General features: G+C 33.8%; 1 protein-coding gene across 2 annotated transcripts; it reads left to right on the top strand.

Moving 5' to 3' along the window:
* On the top strand, positions 1,352-14,706 carry LOC109336537 (serine/threonine-protein kinase dst1). Of its 2 annotated transcripts, none has more exons than XM_019573211.1 (18): positions 1,352-2,175; positions 2,350-2,438; positions 2,541-2,648; positions 3,078-3,185; positions 3,426-3,516; positions 4,530-4,582; positions 5,081-5,143; positions 6,183-6,227; positions 7,190-7,225; positions 8,062-8,117; positions 8,678-8,759; positions 10,445-10,573; positions 10,732-10,861; positions 12,716-12,839; positions 13,053-13,278; positions 13,549-13,749; positions 13,827-13,912; positions 14,196-14,706. In XM_019573211.1, the coding sequence occupies exons 1-18, from the start codon at positions 1,431-1,433 to the stop codon at positions 14,293-14,295; spliced, it is 2,472 nt and encodes an 823-aa protein (XP_019428756.1). In that variant the 5' UTR covers positions 1,352-1,430; the 3' UTR covers positions 14,296-14,706. The 2 variants fall into 2 exon arrangements, with proteins under 2 accessions (XP_019428756.1, XP_019428747.1); XM_019573202.1 differs by having other exon boundaries at positions 1,353-2,175; positions 13,824-13,912.

The following is an 18,535-nucleotide window of genomic DNA, read 5'->3' as shown; positions in this document are numbered from 1 at the left end:
GAAAAAATAAAAATATTCTTACACTATCATTATTTTACTATTCCCCATCTAAATTTCATATTCTCAAATAATGGAAAGATTTGTCTTCATTTCTATTCCCTTCCTCCATTCCTAGCCCTTTGATTACCTTCATTCTCTTTCCCCCATAACTCCTAAAAATATTATTAGAGCTTAAAAGTGAAGAAGAATTATAACATGACTATTTGAGAGGGTTTAAGCTAAATGTGAGTTTTATGAAGGAAATGAGATGATGAAGAAACAATCATCTCTAAGAGTGGTGGTGAAGAGTGATGACCACTATGGGTGGGAGGGGGAGAAAAATTTCTCCCCCACTTATGCCCTTCATGTTTCTAGAGAGGATGGAAGGATCTACATCATAGTGGATTTACTACATTACCTCTCTACTTCACATATTTTATTTTATCTAAAATCAAAAGGACAAGAAGAAAGGCTTCTTTGATCATTATATATGAATGATAAATTTTGAATTTCAACCTAGGTTTTCAAGTGAAAGTAATTTCCATTTTTCGGCATCGAGATTTTACTCGAGACTTACTTTAGATTTTTGACTCTCTATATTGACCCTCTGTTTATTGTCTATGTTCACGTGAGCTACTTCAAGACACATAATTTTCCTCCCACACTTTCATCTCCAAAATTTTTTTAAAGAAATTCTACTAAATTATACATTCATATAGTGTCAATAAAATATCTCTTCTAAACAATTATCCAAATTATCACAAATTGTGGATTCTATATAACAAACAATGAAAAATTGCAATGTTACAATTCCCATTATAACAAATTTGTAGTTTTTTGTCATTATTGCCTCCTCAATTATAAACAATTTAAATATAATATTTGTACTCAATTCCTAAGTTGTTTGATGTAAGTTGACTATATAAATTAATAAGATGAAATATAGTAAGTAGTTACTTTAAGTAGCTAACAATCCATTTATTAATGGTAAGTATACAAGATTATTATTGTATCACTCTATAGCTTTTTTGTATACCATAAAAGTTATTGCTAATTGTTTAAGTCTCGATTTTTTCTTTCCACTTTAATTTTTTGAGTGGGCCTCAATATAATGCTAAGATTGTAAGTTTTATAATTTTGGATATTATGAGTTTAAATTCTAAAAATAGTTTAGTGAGAGAGATAAAAGTATATATGCTTACTCTTTCTATACTGATTAGATGGAATTCCCGTGTGGTTAGATGCAATTTTTTACTTTAATTTCCCTATCCATGCATTTATTTTGCAACTCAGAAGCCCATTCACAAACTAAACAATCCCACTAGAAGTCCAATCACACCAACAATACATGCAAATTAATAAAAACATTTAAACCAAAAAAAAATAACAGCAAGAAATTGAGGGAGTGATAGATTCTTTCTCCACTCCGTTACCTTTTTCGAGCTGAAAAAATGGATTGGACCTCCTCCTCAAAAACCCGACCCAAACCCGATATATACTCCACCTTCGTCGTCCACGACGACGACGGCGATGATGACGGTGGCGGCGAAACTAACTGGCGCCGGAAACCGGTAAGTTCTGAGCCACAAGACGATCCGTTTGCAACAATGGTTTTCAAAGATAATGGTCACGATGACGACGACGAAGACTCCTCTCTTCCTCCACTCTTCAAGCGTCTTCCTAAGGACTTCGGCGGAGCTTCGATTGACTACGACGACGATGAAGACTCCGGCGATTTCGGCACCATGATTGTGAAAACCGATCGTCGGAATCGATCTTCTCCTGCCGGATCCACATGGAAGGCTCAAAGTTCTTCTATGGAGAGTGCTCTGAACAGGTTCCGCGGCAGCGATGATAATTACGGTGACGGCGGTGATGATGACGACGACGGCGGAGGCTTTTCGACATTTGTTTCACGTTCAACGGTGAAGTCCGGCGAGAGAGATTCGGTGAGTGGAACCATGGTTCGGAGGAGTAGTGGTGGTAGTGGCAGCGGTGGTTCGGCGATGGAGAGAGCGGTGGCGAGCATGCAAGCTATGGGAGAAATTGGAATGGAGAAGCAGAAGAAAGGTAGTGGATCCTCTCAGAATGAGGAGGGGAGGCAATCAATCACAACGAAGGTTTCGACAAGTTCGATTCCGGACAGTGTTATCAGAGAGGATCCTACAACTAAGTATGAATTGCTGAATGAACTTGGTATGTATAGGTATCAAAAAGCAATTTGTTTTTGTTCATTTTATCATTTTACTCCAATTTTGAAGTTATAATGAATTGTATGTTATGTGGTGATGGTGTTTTCTTTTTACGGACATTAATTGCTTCAATGATATGGATTAGTTTTGAGTTTATGTGGTTAATAATGGATGACAGGGAAGGGATCCTATGGTGCGGTTTATAAAGCAAGGGATTTAAGAACCTCTGAGATGGTTGCTATCAAAGTCATTTCACTATCTGAAGGGGTGAGTTTCTTTTCTTTTTGTATTCACATACTTGATATTTTTGTAATTAGATTCATTTGAGTCTGAAATGTGTAAATAAACTACTATGATTCTTGTGTTTAGGAGGAAGGGTATGAGGAAATTCGCGGTGAGATTGAGATGTTACAACAATGTAATCATCCAAATGTTGTTCGGTACCTTGGAAGCTATCAAGGAGAAGAGTACCTTTGGGTAAGAAGTCCAAATGTTTAATTTTTATGTTATATCATGTATTGTAGAAGAATAAAGTATTTCCTTTTTTTAACTTAAATTCATTGGTCATATGGCTTAACTTTTGTCAAACTCTTTCTAGATTTAGCGTTATTTGTGACCTGTGAGTAATGATGTGCTTATGTTTTTTTTGTTTTCTCATGGTGATCAACTAAAGATTTGTTTAGAGGGGCCTCTTTGATAAATTTGACGAGAGATTAGTGAGCTTTTTCGACTTCAGATTTTGTTTGTTCTTGCTTCTTTTACAAGGATTTTTTATATCCTAATTTTCTTCTACTTATATCCTTCCCTTGTCCCTTTTTCCTCCTTCTTATTAACTTAATGAATACAATTGATGTGTTTCATTTTTGTTGTTAAATATTTCTGAGCTCCGACTGAGATTTTTCGCAGATTGTGATGGAATACTGTGGTGGTGGTAGTGTTGCTGATCTGATGAATGTGACTGATGAAGCACTGGATGAGGGTCAAATAGCATATATCTGCAGAGAAGCGCTAAAGGTATAGTTTATTGACTGATTATATCCTATTTGTTAAATTCATTCTTTAATGCCCTCTCTATCATGGTATTCAGCTGAAGTGTTCACGATATAAGTTTGATTTCTGTAAAAAGAATCTGGAGAGCCAAATACCTAAACAAGATTGTTTGAACCGAGTTTTCTGCCATGTCTTTGTGCATTCGTGTAACTTCATGTTATTTTTGCTTATTGTTTACCTAATATTTTCCTTAATTATGTGTAGGGACTTGAATATTTGCACTCAATTTTCAAAGTCCATAGAGACATTAAAGGTGGGAATATCCTATTAACTGAACAAGGAGATGTCAAGCTAGGTGAGTACACTAGTTGTATTTGTGTAAGAGAAGCCCTAGTTATTTGAGGGTCTTCATTGATGGTTATCATTGTTTCCTTTTACATTAAAACCAGGATATTTCACTTTTGATATGTTGACCTTTGTCTCTCAAATAACTGTCAAATTCTCTCCTTCATGTACCAGTTTTTCCTTGAATTTGTATTTAGCAACAATCTCTTAGCTTATGTGACTGTCATGGGCTAGTGGAAGCAACTAATCAGTTGTATAGGCTATCATCCACCAGCTCAGCTATTCTTCTATGAAAGAGTGACTGCACATAGAGAATTGCCATGCTAAATGGTCGCTGCACTAACACAATGTTCAAGTTGTTGGGTCCACTTATGAACATAGTGAAAGATATGGCTACTATTCTTCACGTGGAATTGAAATTTTCAATTCATTGGTCTTGATCTCGTTGTCACAATTAGAGCTCTGTTGTTATCCTTTGAGTAAATACAGTTGTCAATATTAATTATAAAAGGCAGGCCATGCATGCATTAATACTACGAGTTAGGAAGCTGGAATCTAACAATATATATGTGCATGTATATATAATTAACAATTTCTTCTGCTTCTAGTTATTTCCATTGTTGAATGAAAATAAGGTTGATAAAAATGGGCAGCCCAATGCATGAGGCTCTCACCTAGTGGGATTTGAGAGGATAGACGTACGCACCCATACTCTTGTATTCAGATTTTTTATTTCAATAAAAATACCACTTCCTAGATAAAGTTTATTTATTTAGTATTACCATTGCAACATTGGCTCACAACTGAGTGAGTACAGACACCTGTAAGATTAATGCTGGTGTCTTTTAAATATACTGAAAAGAATACAGAATAAAGCATGATATCTGTCTTCTTTCTCTCCAGTTACTTTTTCACCTAATGATTTTCCCTTCATTTATTAAAGTTTGCATTTCATATCTAAGGCAGTAATATTCTTGGACTTATTACAACAGACTGATTAAGAAACCTGGTTACAATGAGCAGGAGATTTTGGTGTTGCTGCGCAGCTTACGAGGACTATGTCGAAGCGCAATACGGTAGTTGTTCTGTAAACTTATTGCCTGATTGTTCAATGTTTGGGTTAGATATTACAGGGAAATATATTTATTACGATTCTGTCTGGGAAACATGAATACAATATGGACACAAGAATAGGGCAAATTTAAGCCATAGGACATGATGTCACAGCCCTGGTACAATATAAAATTAATATAAAAGCACAAATAACATATTAAAATAGAAAACAATGTTTAAAAAGTTAACATGAATCATTGTAATCATAATAAATTTATGTTGTAATCATATTCAATTACCGTCCTAGTTTTTTTAATTTCGCTGTGACCTTCCAGTTGTTTTTAATCCAATTATATTTGCTTCTAGAAATTTTACATGCACCTATTGTCATGTTATTTGTCCGTTTATTTTTGTTAAAACATTTGACTGTTTTGAGGGGTATTTGTGCATTTTATATGGATAGTTATTCATTCTATTTACCATGGCAGGACTTTTGATGTTTTAGTTTAATGTGCTTGTAGTTCATTGGAACCCCTCATTGGATGGCTCCGGAAGTTATTCAAGAAAGTCGATATGATGGAAAGGTATTGTGCTTTCCAGAATATTTGAACCTGGTTTTCTGAGTTGTGCACCTTTTTTGTTGCCACTATACTGCATCACCTTGTTTTATATCTGTTTGCCTCTACTTTCTCTTCTTCTGTAGTTGGTTCTTAGGAGTAAAAGTTTTGAACTATATTGCCTGTCAACAGCATTTGTTGTATCATGTATGTGTATAAGGTTTTTTTTATTTGACACTGGTGAGTTCCAAGATCTTTTCCTTGCTATAAGGGCTAACTAATGGTCTCTTTTAAAATGTGAAACTCTTGCTTTTTTTATTGGATGCTTGATAATCAATAAAGTAGTTATTAGTGGGTAAGTGGCTGGAGGAATTATACTGAAATAGATGTACAATGTTGTACAGTTTTCTTGTGTTAGTGGGTCAGATGATCAGTAACATGAACGTGAATAGTTTCAATAAAAAAATTAATGTGAATAGTTTTGAGGGAAATGTTGGTAATGAGTAATAAGTTAATAATTGATTATATACAACATGTGATGGCGGAAAATATTATTTGTTAAAACCCCTTGTGTATTCCAATTGTAGTTGTATGGAGTCTTGTAAAAAGTCTGAGCACAAAGCAGCCATGAAATAATATATAAATCTGGTTGGAGACTAGTTGACACCGCATTAAGATGAGAGATGTCTAAGATGACGAGTTCAAGACAGTATAAGCTTGGCACTAGTTCCTTGAGGCAAATATAAGGCAAATAGTGAGAATGATTATCAAGAACAACCAATTGGAACATTTTTAGAACCATTACTTTGGACATGTTTGAAAATACTAATTTATGAAGAGAAAACTAGGCTAGTTATGATATTGGTTTCTAAGGTAGGTTGCATTTCAGGAAACATGGAAAAGCATCAGTGATATTTTGATTCAGTACTGTTTCTATGTACATGGTATTTTTAATCAGAGCCAAGATTGATACATAGTACTAAGTACTAACTATGAGGTATTGCATGACTAGATTATTGAACACCCTTATATGATATTATTTTATTTATTTAACTATGATTTTCAGGTCGATGTTTGGGCTCTTGGTGTGTCTGCAATTGAAATGGCCGAGGTATGTACATTACATGTCCTTAATTCTGACTTCTAAGTAAACTGTGTTAGCTTATCCAATGGGGTCAGATTTTTCCACCCCCTCTCTTTATTTACTCCCACCTTCTGTTAGATACTGGCAATTTGATTAACACTTTCTGTTTTTTCTGGGATAGTCCTAAGGTTGTTTAGGGGAACAAATTATATTATTTTTTAAGCTCAAGCACCCTTCTGAGTATGCAAAATCATCTGGGTATAATCCTTTGACCCCCTTTTTAACAGTTCTTCCATGAAGGTAAGTTTATGATAGGAACTGCTAATTATGGGTAGATATATCGGAGACTAACTTTTTATCAAAATGCAATAAAATTGGAGAGTAGCTTCCTTCACTGAGGTAGACCACTGTAGATACAGATTTGTCTGAAAAAATGCAGAAAAAGAAAACAGAAGATAAGAATGGGGTTTTGTGGTGCACATGAAAGTCTTATCCTATCCCACACTACTCCAAAACCTCCTCAATTTTTGCCTACCTTGCACTACCTATCCTCCCAGACTCCCCTCTCACATTCTCATTTCTCCCCAACCAAATTCCTTCCTTTCCACTATTTTGCCAGTTCAGCATTTAAGTTATGTGCCACACTATTGGTATGAAGTTTCTCTTCATTTTCCACTATTCCCTCCTTATTCATTGTGTACTGATCCTTTTACTTCCCATCCTCTTCCCTGTAGCATCACCTCACTAATAGAAGTTTCAGTTTATAAGCTTATTATATTTTTTGTTTATTATAGAGAAACATTCTATCTTTATGAGGTTGGGTAGTCATCCATATACTGGTATTTCTGTTATTTATGGTATCAACTCATGTAATTAAATAGAAGCTTTAAGGTATGCTTCTTTCTTTAACCTAATGTTGCATTCTTATTCAAAAAATTCACTTACTCTCATGCTTATTTGTGCATAAATTATGTTTCCATAATTTTCAGGGAACACCTCCAAGATCGTCAGTGCATCCGATGAGGGTTAGTATATTGATCTGGACTGTAGTTTTATTAATAACATGTAATCTCTTTGTTTACCTCCTTTTTCAGTAGTAATATTTAACTGGTAATTTATGTACTATTGTTGATTCAGATAATGTTCAGATGGTTAATTAGTTCATCCACTATTATGTGTTTGTCAGTTGCGAGAAATTTGGAGTAGGTGAATTAGAAGGGAATATAATGATGGACATCAGGACATGTGAGCATTACTTGGAGTATTAATTAGTTGTTGAAATTTAATTTCAGAACAGATGACAGAAAAGCATAAAAGAAAAGATGATTGTGAGTGAGAGAAAATATTCAGGGGAGCTGTTTAATTGAATTTAGAAAGGAAATTTTTATAGAGAATAAGATCCTACTGCCCAGAGCACACTGCATCTTGTGGAATTTTTACAATATACGATATAACAACATCATTTGGTCCATGTAGCTGACCCCATCTTCTGGAAAAAGGCCTTGTTGTTATTTGCTTTCTTCTGATGATATTCAATGCAAAGTTTTGTTTGTATTACTTTTATTTATGTTCTTTCATGAAGTGTTGATTGATGGACTTCTTACTTCTCTACAATGAACTGCAAAATATTAGTTGCCTTTTGTTTCAGAAGGACTACAATGAACTGCTATTTTTTTGGTTGCCTTGCATCTCCAAAAGAATTTAATTTGATTGTTGGAAAAGGGCACTAGAATAGCATTTTTAGAAGTGATTCCAGGAGTTCTTGATTTTTACACTTTTATTTATGTTCTTAGGTGTTTTTATTGTTCACTTGGTATTTTGGATTAAAGATTTATCTTTTGTTTTAATTTTTTTTCTGCAGGTCTTATTCATGATATCCATCGAACCAGCTCCAATGCTTGAGGATAAAGAAAAATGGTTTGTTTCTAACTTTCTATACGATAATATATAAGCTACATTGTTAGCAGCGAATTTGTCTTGCAGTGAACTTGTAGACTTCCTGATGATCTAGAATGCTATTTGTTATATCGTGTGCTTGTTTTATCTTTTATAAAGTCAATTCTGAGTCAACATCCCTCTTCCCGAACATTCATTTAAATGGTATTACAGTATGATGTGTTGAGGAGTAACTATGCAAGATTGTTTCTCTTTTGTTAAGGACTCTTTTACTCCAAATTCATTGTACTTTCTTCTTTTTGTGTTAATGAAATTTTGTTGTTGTGTGTGTATATATACATATATATATATGTGTGTGTGTGTGTGTATATAAAGAATACATGGATGGTGTTCTCTGTCTAATGGTACAGGGGCAACATAGACTATTACCTTGTTTGTTTGCAATATTTTCTCTGAATGTACTATTGTGGCGTTGCCATCTATACAGTACCCATATCTTAATGGTGTTTGAGATAGTGTATTTCAACTTAGTTATGATGTCTTCTTGTATGAGAATTTTTAAATTTAGTTTTCTTTTGTAGGTCTCTATATTTCCATGATTTTGTTGCAAAATGCCTGACCAAAGAACCTCGCCTCCGTCCTACTGCAGCTGAGATGTTGAAGGTATGCATTCTAGGCAATATTGTCTCGGATGGAAATTTATTGACTGTTAAGGGATCTTAAGTTTGTTCAGTGCTGTGCTTGTAACCTTGAATGGCACAAAAGGAGAAAGAGAGAGGAACATGAGGAGATGAAGTCAATCTGTAACTTATTTTGGGATATTTAGAATCTTCTTGATTTGAAGGGATGAAAAATATTTTTTTATTTCCCATTTGTGATGAACTTGCTAACACGAGACTTTTAATCTGATGACTATTTCCCTTTGAAGAGAATTATATCTACCCAGTTCCTTTGATCGACAAACGTATCTCTGTTGCAATTAGTGCTCCAGTGTGTTCTCTACCTCATCTGTTTGTGCTCATTTACTGTTTTGTATTGAAGACTTTAAGGCTAATGGTTGATTTGGATGTCTACTGCTCAGATAGAATTTTGAATTTGAATAAACTATTTCCATGGCCATATGAACCTGTCATGTACCAACTTTCTCTAAACAGCTTAAACTGTTAGGTAGAAGCCTAGGAATGTTTTTATATTCATAACATATCTCCACATGTAGAGCCCTGGGAGAAGCATAGACAATACACAATCCCATTTTTACCTCACCTAGTGGGGTTATTTTTGGTTGTTGCTGTGTGAATAATGAGGTCATCAACGGTTGAATTATTGACCACTTAGTCATAGAGGCTCTGATACAAATCATGGAATAAGCTATTAGGTAGATGCCCATGAACTGTTTTATAATTCCAACATAATCTATTATTGATTTGATATTTAAATATATATATATATATATATATATATATATATATATGTATGGATTTTGGTTGTCTAATGTCAAGGAAGTGCAGCAGTATTTTACATGGGTGTAACAGTGGCAGGGCTTTCTATATAACATTCATTAATGAGTATATTGTGTATTTTTATTTTAATATTTACGTTTCCTAGTGTTGTATTTATATTTTTCTGAGGAAAAAAATGGTATTGATGATAATTAGACTGTGATAGTTCATTTCTTTGAAGAGATGATAACTGATAGTAGATAAAAATAGAGAAACATATGTCTACTAATATCAGTTAAAAACTTGGTAACAAATCTTGGTCTTTAAGTTTTCTTTGTTGAATACTTATATTTAACTATTTCATTTGTGCACAAATTTACTATAATTAGTTTGGTGTCTGATTGGTTACTGCACATTAATTATGATGAAATTACATTCTTTTTTCTAAGCAACAACTTTACTCTTGCGCCAAGCTCACCCTCATGATATACTTATTATTATTTAAGTATATCATGTTATATATATATATATAGTTTGATATACTAAAATAATGATAAGTAAAATGTGAATGGTTATTTAAAGTGCCTTTTGCTTGCCCTTGAAGTTGGATTCTAGCTTCACCCCCTGGAAATGGTCTCAAATGAGAGTGAAACTGCAAGGAATCACTAATCAAATTTCATGAGTGGACTAGTTTATCTGGAATTACTACAGAGTTAATCCTTTGAATGATGGCTCGTCAGGCTAGAGCTTTATTTTTGCCGCTTTATATAATTGGTGGCTGACAAATTCTGAATGTTTTTACTAATTTTCAATTTATTTTGATTTATGTCTATCCAGTTTGTAATTGCATGCCTTTTATTTAATTGTTGTCCTTCCATTGAATCAAAATTATTTTCTTTGGCTACCCAGCATAAATTCTTTGAAAAATGGAAATCTGGATCTGCCGCAATGTTGCCAAAACTAGAAAAGGCAAGGCAAGTGAGGACTTCAATGGCTTTGCAGGTGCAAACTCCTGCTCCAGTTGCATCAGAAGATCAGGTATGACTAAAATCGCCCCTACCTCCCATTCTCTCTCTCTCAGACACACACACATGTATCTACTCATACTTGTTCGACTCATCTACCTTCTAGATTGGAAAATTAAATAAACAAAAAGTTTATTTTATGTTACAATTCATGTTCCTAATCTGATGTAGCTAAATGATGAATATGGAGATACTGTTCCATCAAGACCACATAACATAGGGGTTCAGGGGGCTGCTGATCCCTCATCACATAGCACTATGAGGAAGCTGCATAGATTGGACGACATGGACACGAGTGAAGGTTTTTGTTTTTGCATCTTATTTATAGCTTTATTGCACTTTTATTTAAAGGTTAATTATTTCTTGATGTTACTTAAGGCGCGAGTGAGTACAAGAGGGGTAAAAACTCTAGGCCATAAGGCACAAACATGGACACACGACATGGGCATGGACATGGACACTAAGACCCAGAAAATGTCTGAAATATAGGACATGGGGACATGGCATTACATATATTAGCTATATGATATTTTTAAAGTAGCTTGTATAACTATTTGCATGAGTAATTGTGTAACCATTTGCATGACTGATTTCATACAATTTTACTTATGAGGGACTACTAATGGTCCCTTGCTACCATCAAATATCATGGCAGGGTATGTATTCCTATGATTAAGCCTAAAAAAATACGTAGTGATATCACCTTATAATATAAACACCTGGTATCTGTACAAAATATTCCAACACAGATATCTTTCACCTTTGGGAAAAGCTTCTCTAGAGTGAGTAAAGTGAGCAAGTAAGAGTGTATCCATCCTTAATTAGTTAAAGAGCATTGACATCTCAGCCCACTTTAGTTAATCAAGGTGGGTACAATCTTACTTTCTCACTTGACACTTATGTTCACTTTAGAAGAGCCTTATACTTCCCTTTTAATTTATTCATGTGCAACCAAAAAATCAAGAAAAATCTAGTCTAAGACATCCCCCCCTTTTGACTTTTTGATATTACCATGTTTTTTTAATGTTTTCTAAACAGCCTTGTCATTGAATATGATTAACCATTTTTGGTTGTCAGCTAAGTGTCTCAGCCAAAACTACAAAATACCGGTACGGTACGAGAATTATACCCGACATGCAATTAAACCAGTCAAAACCAGAAAATATCGGTCAAACTGTATTGTGCTGTACTGGTCAAAACCGGTTTGTGCATGAAAAAATTTCATACTTTTCAAAAATGACACATTAAGGATTTGAACCTGATAGTTATTTGTAACATGTCCAACTGAACCATTTCAATAATTGAGATGTATGTTGCAAACAATAATATTTATATTTATAAGTTCATTATATTTATTATAAAGTAAATAACTTAACCGGTATGTGGTTTAATTAGTAAACCACTTATTGAACGATTGGACCACTATATACCAGTACCTTGACTGGTTTGATAACTGGTACAATATTAATAACATTGAATTGAACACCCAAAGAGGAGTGTCATAGGTGTCAGTGTTGCAAACATGTCCTAGACTTGGATACCTCGATAAACAAAGGTGTCCATGCTTCCTAGTTCCTAGCTCTTAGGTGTATCTCATGTTGAAGTATCTTGATATTTTCCTTCCTTGGCCACTGACTTTTTCTGCATGCTACCAAATAGTCCCAGATAAACTTCAATAGCCTGCATGTTATGTCAGGTGTGCTGTAGATTAGGTGGCAATATGAATGCCACTGTTGTCAGGGGTTACTAGGCTCAGTCCCGAGCTCAAATTTTGTCAGGCTCCGTTTTCGATTTGGCTCCGTCCATTGAGTTTGTGGTTATGTATAATTAAGTCTAGTTGGTTATGTTGTTTCTCTAGTTGTCATTTAACCTATGTTTGGGTTGAGAGAGAATACAGACTAAAATGGTAAATGTTTGAATTCTCCTGTTTGTTGAAGAGAAAAGGAAAAGAAAATTGAGGAGGAAAGAAATTTCTTGAAACAAAAATTCTACATTTTCTCTTGATTTCAAAATTCGACCCTCTCATCCAAAGGGTTTAGACACTTGTCATTAATTTTTCTTTTATAAGTTTCATACTTCCTAAACTTGGACAAGTGGAAGCTGTTTTCAATTTCTTTTTACTCTGAAAATTGTGATTTATATGGATTATTTGCAGGCAACTTTGGCACTGTAATAGTCCATGGAGATGATGTACAAAAAAAGACCACACATGATGTAGATTCTGCAGATTCTTTTTCTGCTTTCACCAGTGGCACAGTACGCAGATTGGATGAGTCTGGGTATTGAACTCTGTTTATAACTGCCTATGTTTTTTCATTCCTTTTCGATAAAGTGTTTCTCTGTCACTGTCTCACCCTTACTTAATTCAGTCAGTTTTAGCGTGTGCAGACTTGTAAAATGCACATGGTATACTTGTCGGTAACCCCCTCTCTTTTGCTTTTCATTCCTCATGTTGTAATGTAGGTTCCTGTCTTTTGTGGATAATCTTTTAGGGTTAAAAGTGTGAAAGAGTTTACTGCAGACAGTGCCTCTTTTAGAAGATCTAGTCCTACTACGGATAACATACAATCATCTTTATCTCGTCTTAGTAATTCAACTGAGCAGAACCTCAAAAAAGAAAGTAGTTATCGAGCACAAGCTGGAATTGGTAGTGATCTGAATAATAGCACATTGAAGAATGAAACAGTTAACTACAAAGCATTTGCTTTACAAGATAAGGTAATTTTGTAATTTGATTTATATAACTGATGTCAAACATAATACTCCGTATATGAGATCACAGTTTTGTGTTTCTAATTGTTTAAGTTTGAGGTTGAGATTAGTATAAGGTTAATGGGTCATCTTAATGCATCATTTGCTTTTTAAAAAACTGGGCTATGTCTTTTAACTAATAGCCCTAATTCTTTTGTGGTCTTCATGAAGATCTTGTCTTGTGAAACTACTGTCTAAGACTTATCATCTGTTGACTTAATTTTATTGCTATTGCAGCTTTGGTCCATTTATGCAGCTGGTAACACAGTCCCCATCCCATTCTTAAGGGCAACGGATATATCACCTATAGCTCTTCTGTCAGACAATGTGCTTGGCGGTATGCAATCAGATACTAGTGGAACTGGAACAGTAGAAGCATTGCAAGAGCTTTTTAGTGGTGATGGACAGTCCAAAAAAGGCCGGAGAGGACAAAATGAGGTGACTGTGTGTGCATACTTGTATATTGTGCACTTGTTACCGTCACTTATATTGGTTTGCTATTTGACATGCAGCAGATGCCACTTCCTCCAAGCATTTATCAAAGACTGACATCGAGTTCTACTCTATTGAATTTGGCACAGGCTTTAGCTTACCATAAGATGTATGTTCCTTTCTTCAACTTTCACTTGTGTGGGTAAACCTTTTTAAGACTTTATGTCAGAATTTATAGCCATGTACCCATGTTACTTATTTATTTGTGCAATGCTTAAATCGTTGAAGTATATTGGTTCCTACATATTCATGCTTGTGTCAAGAAAGCACACACACGATTTGGGTCCTTTGATATCCGATCTGATTATTTCTTTCAGGTCTTCCTGGGTGTGTGTATTGGGTTTCTATGTACATGCAGTTATTCCTCACATACTTGCTTTACTTGTTACTAGGTGTTATGAAGATATGCCACTGCAGGAGCTGCAAGCAAACCAGGAACAGCGGACTATTCAAAATCTCTCGGACACACTTAGGACAATTCTTCGTTTGTAGTCTCTCAGACATAAATAGAACCATTCTTTGTTTTATAGGTAGGTAAATCTTATTCTCTCTTTTCTTACTCCCCAACCTTTACTGGCTGCAAATATCACGAAACTGTTCTACTATTTTGTGTGGTTGAGTTGATATATCCTTACAGATGAGTGGCAAATGACAGTTGATATATCCTTACTCAGTCTTGATTTTTGTTTTCATCTTTCACATTCTGTTGTAGTCTATGTAAAGTAAACGTAAAAGAATAGTAACTAGTAAGCTGTAATATATGTGCATGTAAATGTGTATCCTATGTCTTTTAACTATAATATTGCACTTGAACTTGCTGCAATTATTGTGTGAGACTTAGGAGTAATGCAAGAACTTTGTGTATCCATTTTTCAATTTCAACAAAAGTTCGATTCCTTTTGATTCTGAACCACCATAAAGTGTTTGCGAGTTTTTTCATTATTTACATATGGATTCATGCACAGGATCAAGCCTCTCTCCACATGTTCACTTCCCTGCAGACAATTTATCAGGGGAAAAAATGTGAAGTGTAAAATTAGTGAGAACAATCTGGAACGGGAACATGTGTTTAATGATGCTTCTGTTAAACATCACTTGGAATGATTATAATGGAAGAGAACTTTCCATTTCCATTCCCTCCAAAGGCCACAATTTCTTTCCAATAAAAGGTTTGGATAGATGACCTTGTATATTGCTTTTTTGTGGTGCCCAAATAAATGGCACCAGGCTGCAGTGCTCTCTGTATAAACCCGTTGGGCGAGTAGTCATATTTGATCAATGATTATTATTGATTAACTGGAAAACTGTGCAACGAGTTAACATTCATAATTAATATACTTGTTAAGAGTGTAATATATATTCATTATCAATGTAAAGATTTATAATGGATAATGTAGTGACAATATATAAAATTCATACAGTATTAAAAACAATTGTCCCGATGATCTCTAAACAAGGTTTTGGTAATCCCATTGTTGTCACTGTCAAAAAGCAATGTCTTCCTCATCCTTGACAACTTCATTGTCAACCTTTGGTTTGGAGTTATAAGGAGGTGACATCAGCGACTGAGCACTGTATGCATCAATGTTGTCGTCAACTACTTATCCATTTGATATGGAGAAATCTAGCTGGTGGTCCTGCTATGGTTACCATGGTCAGGGAAAGGCTTGCCCTTGTTTATGATTCCACTGGATGCTACAATTACATATAGATATTTTTGTCGTAGTAAGTGGCATTCAGTTCTAGAAGCAATACCCAATAAGAGTCTTCATAATGATTTCGCATGATGAAATAAAGTCATATCATCCTAGTTCACTAGGTGAATAATGGTAAATAAAAGCTGAAGACCACTATTTAAGACATTTACACAACAAGCAATCATGTTCAATGTCTAATAGATCAAACCCATCAATTTTTGGAAAGTTGTACCCTTCGTAATATGAGAGAACATTTATTATCTCAAAATGTATTATCTCGTATGATACTCTGATTAGTCTGAAAAATATTTAATTTTTAATTTAAATGCATTTTTTTAAACAACCACGATAAGTGAAAAGAAGTGATTTTTGGATAATAGGTATGCTATCGTGTAATACTGCATAGCATAATATTAAAAACTTTAAGGGTAACAGACGAAGGAATAAAAGTGTATTAGAAATTTTAGAATCACCCTGTAGTTCATAGTGAGTATAAAGTTTGAGAATTTAATTTATGTGTAAATTAATTAAACAAAGTTCACTGTCATACTCTATATTGAACCCTCGTAATAAAATTTAAGTGTGTGACCTCATCTTATAGCAAAATAAACACTTCAGTATGCTATTGTGCAAAATGTTGATTTCAATCTTTGAGAGTAGTTTGATCAACTGCCAAGACAAGTAAAAGTGAACCATCTTGAACTGCACCGTAGATGTTGTAAGAGGGTGTAATTAATGTTGCAGTAACATCACTGAATTTATTGATATGTTCTGTGTAAAAGAAGCCATAGGCCTAGGTAATTCTAGAAATTTTGTACCCAGAAGAAACTTTCCAAGTTAAAAGTATTTTCTAAGGAAATATTAGAATAAAAATATTCAATTAAATGACAGTAATTTCACAGTATAGATTTAAAAAAATGCAAGAGTGGAAAATTTTCACTTGTTTAACATTATTTCTATGTCGTAACTAATTTTACCAACCCTTAAAGTTTAAGGGTTAGAAAGAAAAATTGATTCACAATAATCATAAGAAGTCATGAAGTTTATGAGATTTTAATGTATTTTCATGTAAAAAATGATCTCATAGTCGTTAAACAACAAACTGTTAGGGCTACTATTGGTCAATGTTAATAGAGTGAAAGTCGTCATGGATGTCGGCCCTTAAAAGGAGCAATAATGTTAGGAGTCTCATATTGAGTAGAATAACAAACTCAATGTGGTATTTAAGTTACGAGACTCTCTCACCTAATAGATTAATCTTTTAAGATGAACTTCTAATATGTTTAAGTCCTAACACAAACTTACAGCCAAGGACGAAACTTGGTTAGAATAAGTGGGGGCAATTGCCCACCCTGAATTTTTTTTTTTCAAATATTTACAAACTATTTTTTTACTTATTTTTTGTTTCTTCAAATATATATTTTTACTTTGTGCAAATTGTGTGGTTCTTATATGCATAAATGTTGATAATAATTTTACACTTATAAAATATATTATGACATCACAAATTGTCTTTGTCAAATTTTACACTAAGGTCCTAAGATTCTATAGATTTTTATAAATAATTTAATATTATTACCATATTCATTTTTGTGGAAAAATTAGACCATGTGAAATAAATGTGAGTAAGAGAAGATTTATTTGAGATGTCAATTTTAAAATTTTATTGTTGTTGTTGATTCTATGAGTTTACTGTTGACGATAAGGAAAAAGTGAATGGATATTATTTACTTGATCGAATTATTTATCTTATCTTAATTATTTTTATTTATCTACTACATGAAGATTGTTTTTAGCAACAAAGACAATCAAACAAAACTATGTAGTAAAGTAGAAGATAAATTTTTTATAGACAATATGTTGACATAATTGAAAAATAAATAGCTGGAAATTTTAACCTTAATTTAATCATATGAGTTGAAGTCTTTAATGAAGAACAACACTTTAAATTAATATATACTTTTCTTTAATGTAATTATTGCTCTTTATATTTTTTGGTACTTAATTAATCTTAATTATAAATTATAATTGAATATTGTTATCCCTCGTAAATATTACGCCAAAATCTGCCACTAGTTACTGTTGTGTCAAACTCACTCTTTCTCATAATCAAATAAGAGAAAAAGATGTATGCAATGATGATATATGAGTTATATACACTATCATTACATCGTTCACCATTCATATTTAATTATCATTGACTCTTCAAAGAAAACAAACATATGGAATGGTGGATGAGGTACTCATATATAAATCTTTACAATAACAATGCATAGATATTATATTTTTAAATAAAATGTGGTTCAATGTGCAAGGCTCCCAAATGATAAGATATGAAAAGGATAAATATACACAATTACTCTCTCAATGAAAGATATTGTACCAGGAAACAACTTTATCATTATGTGAAAGCTCACCTTCTAATAAAATAATTAAATAAACAATAAAATCCGATTAATTTGTTTTGTTGTAATTCAGAAAAGGAATGATCTAATTATCATTTATTCAACTATGAAAGTACATAAATAATAGAAATTTTCATATTTCAGGATGAAGTAATCCAACACAACTAGTTTATGATATTCTGGGCCAGCAGCTTCCATGGAATCTTCAGGGCTTATATCTCTATCTGTTGGTATTCCAAGTGTGAATGAAGAAGTCTCACATTGGGCAAAAATTAATGAGTTAAAGAGCATATAAGTAGATGGATCCATAGACCTAATGCCTTAAGGTTTTGGGTCAAGATGTGATGTCACGCTCACTAATATGCTTCTTTCACTTAGCCCATGGAGGAATGTTGTAACACATGGATGAAGATCTTCCAACAAGTAGTATCAGAGCCAATAGTTCGACGACTCAACGGATTATTGAAGCGACAAGTGTTCGGTAGATCCATGAGGGATCCTTGTGTCGAAAGTCTTCCTGACGAGAGGTCAATGCGATGTGTTCCGTTGATGAAAGGATAAGCCAACGGTGGTGCAAGTAGATAGAGAGCTGAGCTCTAGTGTATCCAATACTCGGATGAGAATTCACTC

Source organism: Lupinus angustifolius, chromosome LG02, assembly GCF_001865875.1.
Source record: "Lupinus angustifolius cultivar Tanjil chromosome LG02, LupAngTanjil_v1.0, whole genome shotgun sequence".
In the NCBI taxonomy this organism is placed as follows: domain Eukaryota; kingdom Viridiplantae; phylum Streptophyta; class Magnoliopsida; order Fabales; family Fabaceae; genus Lupinus; species Lupinus angustifolius.
The sequence above is the reverse complement of the archived record's forward strand: the minus strand, read 5'-3'. Positions and strand labels throughout refer to the sequence as shown.

Excerpts from the sequence above, each read along its gene's own strand:
- LOC109336537 (XM_019573202.1), top strand. The coding sequence starts at position 1,431 with ATGGATTGGACCTCCTCCTCAAAAACCCGACCCAAACCCGATATATAC. Across the intron at positions 4,583-5,080 it reads CTATGTCGAAGCGCAATACG|TTCATTGGAACCCCTCATTG; the intron begins GTAGTTGTTCTG and ends ATGTGCTTGTAG. Across the intron at positions 5,144-6,182 it reads AAAGTCGATATGATGGAAAG|GTCGATGTTTGGGCTCTTGG; the intron begins GTATTGTGCTTT and ends TATGATTTTCAG.